This window comes from Apaloderma vittatum, unplaced genomic scaffold (genome assembly GCF_000703405.1).
Source record: "Apaloderma vittatum isolate BGI_N311 unplaced genomic scaffold, ASM70340v1 scaffold1552, whole genome shotgun sequence".
Lineage (NCBI taxonomy): Eukaryota > Metazoa > Chordata > Aves > Trogoniformes > Trogonidae > Apaloderma > Apaloderma vittatum.
Genome location: NW_009703927.1, coordinates 21,604 through 39,232, shown reverse-complemented (window position 1 = coordinate 39,232; position 17,629 = coordinate 21,604). Strand labels below are relative to the sequence as shown.

The following is a 17,629-nucleotide window of genomic DNA, read 5'->3' as shown; positions in this document are numbered from 1 at the left end:
TAGGACAGGTTAAACTACAGATTATCACATTTTAAAAAATAATCATTTGTGTCTGATAATTCGCTACATCCCAGTACACCTAGAGAGATTTTACTGGCTTAGTCATTGAAAGTTCTGCAACTAAGTGAGCACAGGAATAACACTTGCGTCAAAATTAAGTTCAGCTGAGCTTCGCCAGATTTGTTTGCCAGGCTTCCCACGGGCAGTAAAGAGTTGAAAAGCCTTTTGCTGACCATTCAAGTCCAAACCCAAATCAATGCTATTTCAATGGCAACGTGCACTTAAGAATTTGTTCACAAAACCACAGTTTCTGCTAAATGGTGCAAAATAGACTCCCTTGTTGTTCTGACACTTAACCTTCACGTGTTTTGAAGAACTCCTAGCTGCTGCACTGAATGGCAAAAGAGAAAACTGAGTTCTCAAACAGGATGAGCAGCAGTGCCTTTCACCTCTGGTTTATTGATTGAAATCTGATTCAAGCCAGCACAGTGCTGGCTCCTCAAAACTGTGTTGGCAATGCTCTAATGATTGTTATTCTAAAATTTTAGCTCTTCAAATCAAGCCATGTAACGGCTCCACGGTATCAGTTTTACAGCCTTCATGTCTGCAGAGAAAAAAAGAATATGAAAATTTGGCCTTACGAGGAAAACAAATGTAAAATTTTAAATAAATTCAAGTTGAGTTCTCCAATTTCATTTGGGGTGTGGGAGGACTCACGTTTTGGAATGAGGTAAAGCATTAGTTTCACACATATACAAACCAAGCAAACACAACCCCCCCAAACATAAAATAATCCCAAAGCTTTTTTTGAGGTTGTTTAAACCGTCACTCCCAGAACAAGCCTCCTAATGCACAGCTTTTCCAACTGTGGTTTGCACCTTCTTCTCCTCCTCCTCTTAAGAAACATAGACCAGTTTGAAGGCAGCCATGAACTCAAAAAAAAGCCAAGCAAACGAGCATACATAAAAAGACATGCTATACAGCAATGTGCGTATGTCAGATTTTCAACAGGGGCTGCAAAACCACTGAAAAACGGCTGGAGTTTACAAATCAAAAGAGGTTGAAAGCCACTGCCCTTAAGACAGTCATATTACAAGAACAGAAACACAAAGCCTTCTATAAAATTCAAGCGAAATAGTTTAGCTGTAGTAAGTAAATCTAAAGGTCATCCCCCATTCCATCCCAGTCTGGGCAGTGGCTCATGAGCAGAGTGGCAGAATTAAGGTGTTTAAACCACTTCTGTCCCCACACACTCATTGCATGGGTAAGTGTTTCATTTCATTTTTAAAAACAGGCTTTTAGCAATGAAATTTGCTTTCCCCTCTCACAGGAATACATGATCCTTCCCCTTACTTCAAGAGTCGCCAAGGGCAATGGCATAACACAAGGAATTTGCTAGAAGAGACCAAGAAGTGATCCTCTTGGTCCCATCCCTCCTCAGCAGCCATGGATGGAAACCTTTTAAAGGCTTAAAAGGAAGGGTGACATGGTTTCTTAGCCAGTCTCTACTACTAAATTTGCCTGCCTCAAAAACACAAACTCCAAACCCTTCCTCTCTCTTTCCTTCCCTTACGTAGCATCACTCAGCACTTATGGCGAATCTTTCCACCTCCTCCCTCTTCACTTCTGCCTCCACTGCAGCGCCAATATGAATATTGACATTTAGCAACGACTCAGGAATCTTCTTAATATTTCAAATCTTTCTGCTGCTAAGTACTGTCTAACACACTAAACACATATCTGAAGTCCAACAGCTCTTGGCCTTTATTCTGATCTCTGCCACTAAATCAGGTGAGCTTTATCTCTTTTAGTACCAGTTAAACAACACACAGGCAGACACATATAATTCTTTATTGTGCAAAACAATTAGTAACTGTTCAGATAGCGCTTTCTATAAGTAAAAAGCTCTGTACATCTCTTCTCTGTTGCTGCAGTATAAACAAGAGTCATATGGGCAGACAAACACAGAAGGAAGGAACACAAAAGGAACAGGGATTCTTACGGGAAAGGATGTCCTGATCCAAAAGACAGAAGTAAGGGAGGAAAGCAAATGAATCGAGGCGAGATGAACCATATGGCTATTTAATCATTGTCAATAAGCTCATTAATTAGGAGTAGACATTTTATTTTATTTATTGGCTGAGCTTATGAGGTCAACCTTGCTGCATTTCTTGGTCTGAAAACCAAATTTAGTGCTTTCTAAGAAATTAAAAATACTGCTTGAAACTGGAAACAATTTAGGCAGCAGGGTCTAGACTCATTACAATTTTAAGAAAAACTGGAAAAAAGACAGTGGAAAACCAAAAGGAAAAGCAGGCACGCGTTTAATGCAGGTTTAGGCATCTCTCTACAAACGTCCCTAAGGCCAGCCAGCCAGTTGGCACCAACTGCCTGATCAGTTCTGAGAAGGTCACAGCCAGGAAGGAAGGAAATGCAGGGCATGAGGAAAAGCAGCAGCAGCATGTGTAAGGTTCACAGCTTGAAGAGGGAAGAGACTGTTCTGAGAGGGATCTATAAAATAAGAGATAGGAGATGCAAAAGGAAGAAAAAAAAAAGCTTAGTCAAATGAAGAGCAGCACTGAGAGCACCTTCAGAAGCTGGACTTAGTTGTACTGTGTGCTCAGGGGAGAGTTTTCAGCCAGATATCTGGGTGATGTACACATCAGAACAAACACATGTGCAGGCTTGCTGGGGATGCTTATGACACTGAGGCAGACACCTAGACAGATCAGGATGTGCCCAGAAACAAGCGAGCATGGTAAGCAGCAGCATTGCTTGGGGATTCTTGCAAGCTTCATCGCAGAGACACGTTTTAAAGAAGCAAGCAGAACAGTTTTGCCTTTCCAGGGAAAACCCGTCAAGCGTGGATAAAGTTAAGGGTTGTCACAAAATCAAGAGAAAGAAATCACAGTCTCAGGTGCAAGAAAGAGGAGTCAGCCTCACTGCACTTCCAAAAGATCAGAGCCAGGGCAACGGCGCATCCTCAGGGTTTTGACAGGTCGGCCAAGGACTGAGAGCCAGCAGTGGGCTGGACAGGAGTAATGCAATTAAAACAACAGGCAAAAAGAGGTGTCTGGAATAGCCACATAAGGCATTTAAAGTCCAAAGCAAGGCTGCTTCTGCAACTGATGCCAGAAATTCAGAGCACCTGGATTGGGAATTGTAGCTGTGGGTTTGGACAGGACGAGTAATGTTTTGGGACAGTCAAGCATTAACTGTAAGTACCAAGTAAGAGGCTTACTTGCTTAAGGCAACTATTCCAGCAATTCCAGCATGCTCATTTCTGGTAGTCTAAACAGTACAAAAGTATCTGCTGACAAAGGCAGTACTGCAGGTTTCTGTAACTTAGGCCAAAGGGACAAGACCAAGAACCGCACAAAAAGGTAGGGTAAGAGGCAGCCAGAAGTATCTACTGGTAGCCAAAGGATGTCCAGACATTTGAGGGACCCTGCTGGCTTGGCCTCAGGAGACAGCCATCTAACCAACTGCTTTTAATAGTACCATGCCAAGTAACAAGTCATGGGGGGACATTAGTCATGATTCAGGAAACCAGAAAGCTATTAATTGAGTAATAAACAGTGTTTGGAAAACCAGGGCTAGGGACATTGCACACAACTCATTTGTGTGAGAAATGAATCTGTAAGTGCAAAAATACAAAAGACCACTTGCCCACAGGACCAAATCCTTGTAACATTGACATCCAGCAACTTTCTCCTGAACATTTCAGCTACAAGCTCTCAATTTCAGACTGCAGAAGCTTCAAATCTCTATGCAGGTTGGCTGTACTTCCCTGCCGTATGTCATGGTTTCTCCAACTCCTGAAGTTAAAGAGCCAGGCTCGCTCTATATCCTGCCATACCTAGGATGACTGAAAGCTGTCATTAAAGACCATCCAATATAAATGCTGAACAATGGAAACAGAGATTTAAAAACTGTGTCAGTCTAATCTGCATGAATAGTAAATTCCTGTCAGACTCAGAACTTTAATATGCCTGCTCTGTAAAAGCAATAACCAGCCTTAGATCCATTACCTTTGACCAGTAATCTCAGTCATAAACAACAACAGAACAAAAATCACAACACCATGATTGCCCTTGATGACTCTTTAGTCAACCTTCTTTTTTACTTAAAAAGGTATTTCCTTTATTAGCGAAGGGAGGATTATCTGAGACACCTCTACAGAAAGGCAGATGGCCATAAGACCTTTTCAAGTGCTATTATATATCTGCAGCTATGCAATTCAATTGCCTTTAGGCATCCTCATGGATTTTTGCACAAGATCTTCTCATCAGTGGAGCAGTTTTGGAGTACCACAAGATGACAGAGAGCAAGAAAAGCGGATGGAGGGGTACTTGTACATTAAGATATGGGATGCCTTTAGAAAAGATACAGTAAAGCACCAAGTCTAGAACATGGCTTCCTTACAGAAATCAAGCTAGGGACTTTGTGAGAATATGTAATCAAACATGTTTTTCAAAAGACAGGCTGTACGTGGGTGTCAGACACTCAGGGTAACACACTTCTGCCACTAGTTCTGTGCAGTTTTAAAGAAATAACTCCAGTGTTTCAACTTCCTTACCCGAATGGGTCAGAAAGCTTTTTTGTTCTTTATTTCCTTACAGCCTATTGTAAGGCAGAAAATTTTGAGAAAATGTAGGTTCCAAATCAATATTTATTTCAAAGTTTAACAGTAAGTAAGTAGGTAAGCCTCTCTTCAGTGACATTTTACCTTTAACCAAAATCTCTCCCAGTATTACTTGCAATCTAGTAATTACATAGTCTTCTGTCAGCAGTAACCAGGCGTATGTAGCTTGTCAGTATTGCTTCTCTCCTATTTTTTTTTTGTTTCCAAACTGGGCAGATAAAAATTTTCAAATTAAACTGCAATCAACATAAAAAAACCCGCTTGTGGATGAGAGACTAACTTAATATTGTTCCCTCAGCACTCAGTAGTCTTTTTCAGAGAAAGACACCTATAGTCCCAGCTTTAAATACCTCAAGCTTTTTGAATTCTTTGAGTTGGTAACTTTGAATCTAGCTGCAAAAAGGTTAATGTAAGAAAAAAATCCAACATTAGAAAATAAGACCTTATAGATCTGAGTTTTCTCTGCAACCTACACTGTTATCAGATGACACTACACACGTTTTGAATTTTCAGTAGCAAATGCCCCATGAAATACACAGCATTAACACTCCCAACAGTCATTAAAGTTGGCAACAGGAAGAGTTACTTTTCCCCCAGAGAGGCGTTCTTTACCCTACAGCAATATTTACTGTTTGGCCATGACCCCAGAGGGATGATGTGACATTAATGAAATTGGCAACACGACATCCTTTGAAGCGTGAGTGTCCGACAGAGGCTAATACAGAAACAAAGGCAGCAGACACTCAGGTTCAGGATCCCCGGCTCGCTTTGTTTTTCTTACAGTGAATTATTTAAAAGTTAATACTTAAGTGGCTAATAAATAAAAGGTCTTATCCTCAAGGGGAAGCAAGCACAATTAGGTAGCCTCTAACCCTGACATCAGCACCTCATCCTCGTTGTTCTTTTGCAGCAATACCGAGGTAAGGTCAAGGACTGCAGATGAGTAGTGCAGGCTGAGAAGTGTAACAAGGATGAGAGCAAGGCTCCCTTCTCCAAGCTTAGTATTTGGTAAATTGTGGCCCAATCCCTATTTAAAGGGAGCCCTTCCAACATCCAATCGCTTGAGAAATATTTCCGAATGCTTAACTCCTATTTGACTTCATGGGCTAGAAAGCTTCTTGCGGTTTTAATGCACTGAAATGCAAGGGGTTTTTATAGTGATGAAATTCTGATTTTTTTTCTTAAAACAAAGCTGAGAAATGAATAATCTTCATATAAAATTCAAGCTTCGTTTTGCAGAGCTATTAGTTCCTTAAAACAAACTTGATCCAGTTACAGCTATTATACATTTCAATTTTGCATGCATTTAACATTTTATCTGCCTCTACCATAAGGCATCATTTCAATTTCCTACTTAGCTGCCATCTTACAAATTGCTGCAATTCCACCTGCCTCCTGTTCAGTGAGGGAAAAAAAAAATTACGATAAATTCAAAGGCCAACTTCAGCATTTTTAAGGCAGCTTCCAAGCTTTCTCCTCCTTCTCCCCGCTCTTAAACTGAGGATTTTCTGTATGAGTAATTGTATTTGACCTATTTATTTGCTGGCACACCACCTTTTTTTTTTTTCCCTTCCACAAAAGAAGGGGAAAAAAAAGGAAGGAAATGTTAAAGTAGTCTCTGCCTAATAATTTTAAACCAAGCTCTACACAAGGTCAGCTCTCACATCACGACAGTTACTTTTATTTACCAAGGATGACTTCAGCTACATTCCCCTATCCCCAGAGGGTGACAGCTGAGCAACTACTTGACAGACTGGCAAAAATGCTTGCCTGTGTGTTTCCTGGAGCCATCCATACACAATATTTGTGTTGCAAGGGAAAGCCTTCTCACTACAAAGCAACTTTAAAAGCTTTCCTGATTTTGACCGATGCTAGCCTTGGCTTCGTAGGCAGGCATATAAAAAACCCAAACAACGTTACTCCTTTTGGAGACTTTGCCTGTATCTGCCCCTGCAAAGGGAAGGACCAAGGCGAAAGCACCTCTGTGATCCTAGGATGCTCTACAAAAGCTTTCCTACCAAGAAGCTGCTGGAGGAGGAAAGAGCACTGCCTTCCAAGGAAGTATCTCCCATCAGGAAGGAAATCTGCTACAAAGAGAGGTTGCTCATCATCATCCACTATCCCCACCCTCATCATCTGCCCCCACAGAAATTGTTAAATGGAGCTGAGAGTGTGGCATGTAGAGCCCTTTTCCACGTCCCAAGTGTAGGCATCTGCTTCTGCATCCTGTCTACACAGCCATGAGAAGCATCAGACACACAAGGAAAATGAGCCATGAGGATGCATAGGTGTTTCCACATTTGCTCAGAAGGCACAGGGGAAGAAAGTATTTACTCTGAGCACTACCCATTACCCATCTTTCTATTTTTATTTTTTTTTAAATTCTCTGGCGCAGTATTTTTAAACTATTTATATAAAACAATTACCTCTTAAAATATGCTGCCTATTTTAATGTCGTTTTTCCTTGGATCAGTATTTCATGAATGAAATAAAAACAGAAACAGGCTATAATCCAGCCTGTATCTTGGATTTCTCTTCCTTGCATTTTTCCTTTCTGCTTCTCTATCAAATTCTGTACCAGAACACAGAGAGTTCCATTAACAGCAATAAACTGTCACCTACAGATTTCAGTGTTGCATAATTTTTATTTAATACTTAAATGTCAATGTATGTGTTGTACTGTATTTTAGTGACAGTTGCCACAGCAGAAAACATTCAAGGACCTGTGAGTTAGTCAGATTAACAATTGCTCTAGACAGAACTCAAATTTCTTTTCCTTTAGAAAAACTTGTTTCTAAGGTCTTGTCAGGCATGTTGCTGTCCCAACTGGGGTGAAATCTTTGGTCAAGAAAATAAGATTTAACAGAGTCTGAGGCATCTTCTAAGACCCTTTCGGAGAAGACAAGGTCTGCAGTTCAATTTATTGCTTGCTTCTCCCTAGTCTGTAAGTTCAAGAGGCAACTCAGATTCTGAGCATCATCATTTTTTGTGTTGAATTCAGACAGGGCTTGATCCAGTTTAAGTTGTTTGGGTTTGGTTTTCTTATAACAGCACTATCTACATCTAGGTCTGCAGACAAAGCAAGTTACTTCCTTCAGAATTATGATCTGTATCACACTCTCGAAACCCAAGTAATATGGTGGCTAAAACAATTACGTCATTCACTCAGCGCACTCCTCTCAACCGTGTGTCCAGTGAATGTCAACACTGGTGAAGGTGTCAAATGCCTGACAGCCACCTGAAACTATACACCTGCGGCCTGGCTGGCTGCTTATTTTAGTTGTTTAAACAAGTCTACACAGAAAACACCAACATCATTTTTCTACTAAGTGGTTCATGCTTTCCACAGCCATAAAAAAGACTTAGGCAAATCAATGAAGAAAAAGTAGAAAGATACAATTCGTAGCTGACTTGTAATGAGTTGATAATTTGGTTACTACTGGAAGCTATTTCGCCTCTGAACAGATCAAGTTTTTAATATAGGAATAAATCACTTTTTTTTTCAAAAAAAACCAAAAAACAACAGACAAAAACCTTTACTAAAAACATTCCATAAGATTTGCCTAGAAATAGACAAGCAGCACCTCATCTCCACTCCCTAGACAAGTAAGAGTCACATTAGTAAAAATAAAGACAGCAGTACTCATAGAATAGTTTGGGTTGGAAGGGATCTTAAAGATCAGGTAGTTCCAAAAAGGTAGTTCCAACCTTCCTGCCCTGTGCAGGGACACCTTCCACTAGACCAGGTTGCTCAAAACCCCATCCAGCCTGGCCTTGCACACTCCTAAAAGCAAACAGTTATACCAGAAAACACAACTTCTACACCTTAGCAATTACAGCATTTATGGATCAAGTAACTTGTTTTGAGCCTGCACAATACAAGTAGTTCAGCAAAGCATCAAATTCAGAGACCAATTACTCTGCCTTTTAAAAATCTTCTACAGCACTTGATCCCTGGAGTACTTAAATGCAGAAACCAATATCTTGATATTGAATTTTTGAATTCCTGTATTCTCTATTTATAAAGCTCTCTCCTCGAATGAAGAGACCATACTGAAAAAAATACCAATTCCTCTGACCCTAGTGTTTCTGTTTTACAGCAATTCAGAGCTTTTCTTCTACAATCCTTCTACAAAGGATTGTGCTTCATCCAGTCTGGCTTACATTATTAGTGTAAAACAACCTTAAGAGTCACCAGTTTAGTACAGGTGTAGCCACAAACAAAACAAAAAATCAGGTACTCCACAGTCACGACATTAGTTATAGCCTAGAGCTGTCATGGTATAGAGCTGCTTTCTAACTGGTGCTGGAATTAAGACTCTTCGGGGCATTTAGAGGGTGACTATGAAGCAGGAGGTACCCTGGCCTCTTCTGCGTCAAATAATTCTGAAAGATCTGTTCCTGAAGAGCTCGGCGGTTCAAAGGACACATGATGGGCTGATCTAGTTGCACAACCGACTGACCACAGCATATCAAGCTTTAGAGGATGCACAGGTGCTGAATAAAAGCTTTTTAATGCCATTCTAGGAAAGACTGTGATGAACTGAAGATATCTGGAATACCTGCTCAAGGGGGACACAAAGGTAAGTTTTATAAAAATATGTTCAGGGAACATAAGGTGTTATATTAATTCACTTGAGCTATGACTATTTCAAGGGAGGCAGACACTGATTTATGCAGATTTTTATTTAGAGAAAAGGAAAATAAAACTGTCTGAAAGCACAAATGAGACTGCGACATCAAATGCCACTAGCTGATCCTCATTCTTCTGACCACCCTTCCAAAAACCTCAACAAAAAACCTACCTCACTAGCCAGTCTCCCCACAACAGATAACTTAATTTTTTTTAATAACGAAAGAAACAGAGAGTGACAAAGGCAATTTAATCAGAGGAGGAAGGAGTGATAATTTTAGAAGTCAATCATGGCTTTTTTGATGAGTCATTAGCCTAAGATCATAAAGCCATTATTTCCAGACACTGTGACTACCGCTGACAGTCACACGGTTATGGCAAACGTTGCTCAGAAAACCCTCACTGTAAAACTATCTACTTTGTCATTCATATGTTCGTACACGAGAGCATGTCAAACCATAAACCTTCCTACCACGAATGAACTAAACATTTTAAGGTCAGTAACTTTCTGCCCCAACCCCATCTCCTGGTCTGTGCTACCTGGGAGTCCTCAAGTGTCCAGATATTCTTACCTTTACGCCATGGCCAACATCATCCAGCACCGTGTAGTCTATGGGTTTTCGAATATACCTTACAGGACGTTCCATGTTCGCTGGCGCTATAATTTTGTGAGTTCTTGATGTGTTCTTATTGGTCGTCAAAATGCCTATCTCTCTGCGAGCGACCTTTTCTTTATGGATGTCCACAGTCTAGATTAAAAACAAAAAGTACGAGTTTCTTTAGGCATTTGCTGTTTTCTTTACAGAGCTATCTACATGTTTAGGCTTCACTAGTATACAAAGAGTCTGAATCAAGTTAATGCTGCTGGAAGGATGCCAGTTTATTGACAAAATGAGTTTAATCCACATGAACATTGTTTGAAAATTACACTTTAATGAAATAACCAGTATTAATAATAAAATTACAATTATACATTAGTGCTTTGACACTCTGAAGACACTATGCAGCTACAGTCCTTGCAGATTAACCCTCAACATTCTTTTGACTGACAATAGTAATAAATAACCCCACAGCTGGGAAACCAGGACAGACAAGCTAAGCAATTTGCCCGCAGCCCCAGAGGGAGACTAAGCTTGGGAAGTCTGTGCAGTAATGTCTTTCAGCAAAGCCATCGGTGCATATCAGAGTAAGAGTCTGCACAGAGAAGGACTAATTTCAGCACTGAGGCTAGTTTCAGCCACGCTGTTTCTAGCAGCTTTCCTTAAAGAATAAAACAGAGCCTTAAAGATGCAAGTAAAGGAATATAAAATGTGCTGAGCTCCATCCTTTCAGGAAATACCTAAACAGACAAAGAAAGGTCAGTTCAGCAGTCTGGGAAGGATCAAACTAAGCTTCGCATAACAGACATGCTTCTACATGCACTATAACCACTGCTCAAACCCTAGCTGAAGAAGAACAAGTAAAAATCAAGCATCAGATGCCACAGGAAGTACCACCTCTGGCGAGCCTATTTCAAGATACAGGGATTGAATTTACTGGTTTAAACACCGACCACAATCTCATTGCAGGAGATGGTATCTGATGAAAACCACCACTCTAAGAGACTCTAAACAAAACCTGTCAAGCCACCACTTTTTCCACTAAGAAAAATAATTCTCAGTCTGTAAGCATCAATTCCTCCTGGAGAGACTGTCATAGAAGCAGAGTCAAAGTTCAGAAAGAAAGAAAAATCCTTGTCTATCAGCACTTGTTTGGGTACATCTCTTGAAACGGTCTAATCTAAAATAGATGTTGTGATGTGCAAGGTTTTGTTTAGTGAAGCAGAGTCAAAGATGAAGCACTGCATTAGTTTATACTTCTCTTTTACATGAGGCGAGATAAAAAAGGCAAGGTAAGCATCCAGGAAATGAACATTTCTTGCAAAGACAGCATTCAGTGTTCAGAGTTCATTACGAAAGCCTCTAACTGAACTGTTTTTTTCATTAACTGCTTCTCCAGAATAAGTACAGAACGAAACAAAATTGTCCTTAACAGCTCTGACACATGGCATTGCAGATTACAAGTGGGAACATAAGTGGAGAAGCACCTAAAAGCAGTGACATCAAGCAGGTTTGTTTTCACAGCTTAAAGCTAAATAACAAGCAACTTGTAACACTGTTAAAGGTTCTTTTACTTTGGCAATGCACAGAATTTTAAAAGAAATAAGAGCTGTAATTTTCCAGAGCAATGTAAGACATTAAATGTGTGTGTCTGCATTCTTACTTAGAATAAATTAATTATCTCAATAAAGCTTTGGAGTAAGCTATATTGTTCTGAGTGCTCACGCTCTGAAAAATCACAAAGTCAAGAATAAAAAGCACCCTTCCAAATGACACATTCCTACACGTCAGGCGTTTACCACTACATCAGTTATCAGCCACCGCATCCACGTTTCCTCTGGCAGCCACTCTCACAGGCAAGAGCGAAGACTTAGGAACAAGACTACCCGTATTTCTTCAACTCCAGGTATTATTTGTTCTTTTCCTTTCAGAGACTAAAATACACGTCAGTTCTGCCTTACAGTTTGCTTTCAGCAAGATCAAGAAACAATATCCAAGTGCTGTGCTACATGTTCTCAGATAATCTCTCTTCCAGTTCTTCTGTACAACCTGAACCCTTTTGTTCAGCGGTAACGCAAGTATCAAACTATCTTACAGAACTCTTTAATAATATGCAAGTCTTCTTATTTTGTAATATATGAGCACTCTAAAGGTGAAAAGAACCTTTAGAGTCACACTACTATGCCCCTTGAAATAAATCCATGCTTCTACTTCACTCTACAAGCAGAATATGTTGTTACTAATAAATTCATTATTAGTCAGTGGGTGGACTAAAATGCATCTTTATACTATGAATTTTCTTAAAAGAAAAAAAGAAACCAAAGACAACAAAATCCTTCACAGGACAAAAAGATATATCTTCTCCTAAAAAGTAGTCCATGCAGACTGACTTTTCCTCCCTGTGCTGAACAATGAAAATTCCATAAATTACCAGAACAGAGGATAAGAAATTCCATGAACAGATGCTGTACCATACATGTTTTGGAAAATAACTCAAGTAATCTCACAACAAATTATTGTTAATGGAAAAAAAAACCCAAACACAAAAAGAACATATATTAATTATATCAAACAGCTTATACAAAATGAAATATGGAACAGCAATTTGTAAGGTCTTTCCGTAGATTTCAGTAATGTAAATCAAGCAAAGAGAAGACTGTCTACACCACAGTGCAGGGCCAGCAACTTATGGCACATATGTAAGTCGTGAACGGCATGTGCTCGTGCAAGAGGCTAATTCGCTGCTCAAAGCAAATGAGACTGCAGCTCTTGCCACATCTGCTACACCGGAAGAACAAGGTGGTATTTTGTCCCTCTGCAAAGCAAAGGCTCCCAGCATATGCTTTGCCCAGAGCAATATGCTGCCCGTCAGCTACTAGACAGCATCTTGCTTCTTTGAGAAGAAATTATTTTTTTCTAGGTCTATAAAGACTGCATGTTATTAATTGTTATGTGATAATTATGCAAAACAAAGCATATAACAGTTGCTCATTCTTGTGTTTTTATTTATATCTTATTTCCTTAATTTGACGTGGAAGTCTATTGTTTAGTCATAGGCAATGTTCTTCACTTCCAAAAGAGGGAAAACTCAAACCACAGGCAAATTCTAGCAGGATAGCATAGCTATCCAGCCATTTAACAGTTAATTCCCAAGAGAGAAAAACCACATATACCAGGTAACAGTGAAACTAGACCATTCTCAAAGGTCTGGCTTAGTTTGTGATTTCATGCACAAAACCTACTTTTAAGCATCAGACACAGAGAGGGAAGAATAGCAAACTGGCTTGGGTTAACACAGGTTAACAAGCAATAGCAAACTGAGCAGCTTCAAGTATGCTTGGCCTATGCTGAAACATTAATACCTAGCATAATTTAAATTTTGTCAAACAGGGATGGGATTCTCACTCCTAGACAACATAATTCTGCAAGAAAAAGGCCAGCATTGTACCGATTTGCAGAAGAGAGAGAAGGCAGCCCTTCCAAGAGCACAATAGTTTTCCTTTAGGAAGCAAATTTAAACTAAACCATCAAACAAATCCCTTTGCCTTCAGAACTGTGTGCTAGGGACCGTGCCAGCTAATCCCAGAAGCGAAGTTAAACTTGGAAGTTGAAGGAACTGTTAATGATTAGCTGCCTCTGCTATCTGTCTGCTTCAAACTATATGAAAAAAAAAAAGTTGATCAACAGGATGTAGAGTTAAAATTTAACTGTTTGCTTTCTCAGAAGTCGCCTCAAGGCCAAGGGCAGCACAGCAATGATACAGCAAATTGCTGTTCTTCTCGTTTTCTATGCTGCAGATGCCTCTATATCCATTTACTACAGTGTGCAATCCTAGTATAAACACTTTACAAGAAATACAGACTGCAGTACATTTGGCCAAGGTAATTTGAGGATATCTAAATATTTTAATAAAGCCCACATATATAGGGACACTTAAAAAAAGAGAGGAAAAAAAACCAAACAACTTTCAAGTTTTGACAATCTTTTTAATCCTGAATCACCACAACTCAAATTTATGAGCCACTCCTTCTCTCACTAAATGCATGTACAGCTAGTAAAGAACAGGGGGAAAAGAAAAAAAAACACCAAACCCACAAACCAAGATCTCTATCAAATCAACTCAGTCAACCAGGTATTGCCAACTTCAGGCTGCCCACAAATTTCCACCAAGCAAAATACCATTAAGATTTGTGTTAAATTGTACAGGAAAACTCCAACTTCAGGCTTGCTACTCTGCTCCTCCCCAGTTGCTGAGGAATGAATTGGTAACAGCACACACGCTCACCTGGCAGCCGGGACTGGAGGAGCACAGTTGTCTTACCAGTGAGCTGGAGGAAGCTGCCAGGCTTTTGGGAAGAATGGAGAGTGAAAAACAACTGCTCAGTCCTCAACAGTGAAAATGGTGGCTATCAGGTAAAACTAGTACAGAAATAAAACCTCCCAAAGAGATTTGACCATACACTGTAGGAAGCTACAAATTAAAAATTACACAAAACACCAAACCCCCCCAAAAATCAAACCACCACAGACTTCCATCCATGAATATGAGGATGAGTGAAAGTCACTTAAAGGGCATTTCTTTGATTAGAAATCTAACATCTAAAACACAATAGAAAAAAAATAATCCTAGAATTACACCACCAGTTTTACTGACAGTTTTCCAGGCCATTTCACACAATGGTTTTAAAAACTTTTATTTTTACATCATGAATATCCTTCAAACAAATGTGCTGCTGTCAGTAACTTTTCGATTTGTCCCTAGGCTCACTCAGACAACAAGAAACTTAGGCTCAAAATCCACAGGATTCCTCAAGCTGCTACTTTAGAGAAAGTGAGGAGAAAAAGAAGACCAAACAGCTTGTTATTATCAACAGCCTTCTGTGATTTTGACAGTTTCTCTTTTTTGATTTTTCAGTTTGTGGTTGCATATAAGGTTGGGTCTGTTACTAACACTATTTCAAATTAGTAAAGCCCTGGTTACAGGGTAGTCAGAGTTACACATAGCTAAATGTTAGCAGAATAGATCAGAATTACTTTACAGAAGCAAAACCACAGACATAAGACCTATCAGTCATGCATGCAGATGACCTGCTACCACTTCCCACCCCCACCTTCCTAGCATACTTGGTGTAATCACACTTACTGAGCCTTGGTGACCTGCTCTGCACAAAGTTGGTGCGGTACTTCCTGAAAATAATCTCTTCCACACCTCAAGTACTCTCTGCCGTTTTGGGTGCCTCAATGCAAGAAGGACATACAACTATCAGAGTGTGCACAGAGGAGGGTGACCAAGATGGCGACTGTCTCAAGAGCAAGAACAGTCGAGGTCACTTGGTTTGTTCAGCTTGGAGAAGGCTGAGGGGTGACCTCATCACAGTCTACAGCTTCCTCAAGGGGGGCAGTGGAGAGGGAGGTGCTGATCTCTCTGGTTGAACTAGATGATCTCTAGGGGTCCCTTCCAACTCTGGTAATTCTTTGACAGCCACTGATAGGACATGAGGAAATGGAATGAAGCTGCATTAGGACAAATTCAGACTGCACATTAGGAAAAGGTTCCTCACTGAGACAGTGCTTGGTCACCGGAACAGACTCCCCAGGGAAGTGATCAAGGCCCCGTGCCTGTCAGAGATCAAGCATATGGCTAAGAGTGGCATCCAGACTTCTACAAGAAGCAGAGAGTTGGACTCAATGATCCTTACGGGTCCCTTGCAACTTGAAACATTCTATGTTAAAGTCAGTATTATTGAAAGGCAAGTTAATGGAGAGAACAGTATTTCATTCATTCTACATCTAAGAGCAATGCAATTCCCTTAAACAAAGGGCACTGCTGGCAGTAAAAGAGAAAAGAATGACATAAGGAAGAAAAAAAAGTAAGATTTCTCGTCAAAGACAAGCCAACTGGAACACTAGATTTGATGTATGAAGTCAGGCTAGCAATCTGTCAAATACGGTATCTCCTTCCAGCAGAAACCGTGCCTGATGTTACACAAAACACCAGGCAAAGGCACAAGTTCTAGATAGAACCTAATCAATAAAACCACGGAACACATGGGACAGTGAGTGGTGCAGAGAAAGAAGTTCACTTTCTTTCTTAAACCTCTGGGACAATTGTCTGGATTCCAAGCTTTATTATTTATTTTTGAATAAAAGGTAAGATCTATTTTACTACCTGTAAAAATAAGTCACAGCTTCAGATTTAGTTGCTCATAGCAGCAAAATACATAATGTTGAATGTTACAAACACTGTATATTTACTAGAAAATGGTTGTTACATTTTCTATTAAGTACTGCAAGCTCATATACCCAGATTATAAATTCTAGTGTTTACCAAAGGAAACATAACTTAAGAAACAAACACTAAGGTGCTTTCAGCATCCCCTAATAAAGACAAAATACCAAACCCTCATTCTTTGCAATTTGTTCCCAGACCCAGCTTTAATATTAGCCCCTACTGTAATTCTCCAAAACTGCAGATTTCATTGTCTTGCTACACAGGTTACATAATAAGCTTCCTTGAAATTAAAAAAAAATCTGATGATATTAAGAACATTAACTTGCTCTACTTTAGCAATACAGATTTATCCATAATGAAAGCGTATTTAATAAGACTTTTAAAATAAACGGTTAATCTAATAACAACACTGCAGAGATCCTGGAAAACACACATTGCACAGGCTACCTGCAAGGAAGTCAGTTTGACCTACAAAAAGGACAATAAAATCCCCAGCTTTAATGAGCTCAGCCAGACAGCTAACCTCTTCTGGGAGAGCACCATTTTACACTGTTATATGGTGTGATGGAAATTCAAAAGAAAATCTAGTACATTCAACACAGGGAAATAAGAACATATTTACCCTGCAAGAGAAATATTCTACAGAAAAGATCACTTAAGGGTTCAAGAGACATCAGGCATGAGTAGTCTGGGTCTTAAGACATGATGTATAATCAGGTGTTTATGTAATGTTACAAATTATACTTTCCATAACTCTCGATGAAAGTGCAAGTACCTTAAGTATTTGACTTGATTACTACTGTTTATATACTGTCTGATCTCCATCAAGATATTACCTACAGAAATAACTTCTTTCCATGTCTTGTTCAGGAGTGCTAAGCAAGCCTGGCCTCACTGGAGACGCAGAAAGCAGAGCACCAGGGCAACCAGCACAGCTCACCCTTGCTTATTGTTACACACTTATCCCACGGGGATCTTCTCCAAAGTACAAGGCTCTGCTGGCATTGGGAATTATAACTGTCAATTCCATTGACTAGAAACAGTTTGAATACCCCAACTGTGTCTGCATCAACTCAGTTATAGGCCAAAAAGAGGCAGTTTGGTGGGCATCTCCCTCCTCCCAGTTCTTCAGCACCAACATCTGGTGAAGTTAAACAACATCTGAGAAGCCTATAAGAAACCTGAAAGAAACAAGCACTGTCCTGTTAACAGTAACTGGTGGGGCCAAGCCTATCTCTAAGGTAGAAGACCAATGCAATCTTTCATCATGTCTAGCCAGCCATCGGCTGCGCGAAATCCAAGTCCCTGATTAGTGTTGAACAAAGCTTCATCTGAGGGTATCATACTTAGAAGCTTTATACTGGTCATCTTTCAGTTTCACAGTAAAGAATGGGAAAGTCCTCCTTACCACCACCCCCAAAGCTCAGAGATGAATTCAGGACATCTTTAATGGCCTCTTGAACAGTTACCAGAACCAAGTCTGCTACAGTAGTGCCAACTTATCAATCCACAAAAGAAAG

General features: G+C 39.9%; 1 protein-coding gene across 4 annotated transcripts in view; it reads right to left on the bottom strand.

Moving 5' to 3' along the window:
• Positions 1-17,629, bottom strand: part of ABI1 (abl-interactor 1) — a 57,535-nt gene that overhangs the window by 19,647 nt on the left and 20,259 nt on the right. For all 4 annotated transcript variants that reach the window (XM_009864804.1, XM_009864805.1, XM_009864806.1 and 1 more), the window contains exon 2: positions 9,851-10,027. In XM_009864804.1, the coding sequence (XP_009863106.1) occupies positions 9,851-10,027 (177 nt within the window). The remainder of the gene's footprint in view (positions 1-9,850; positions 10,028-17,629) is intronic.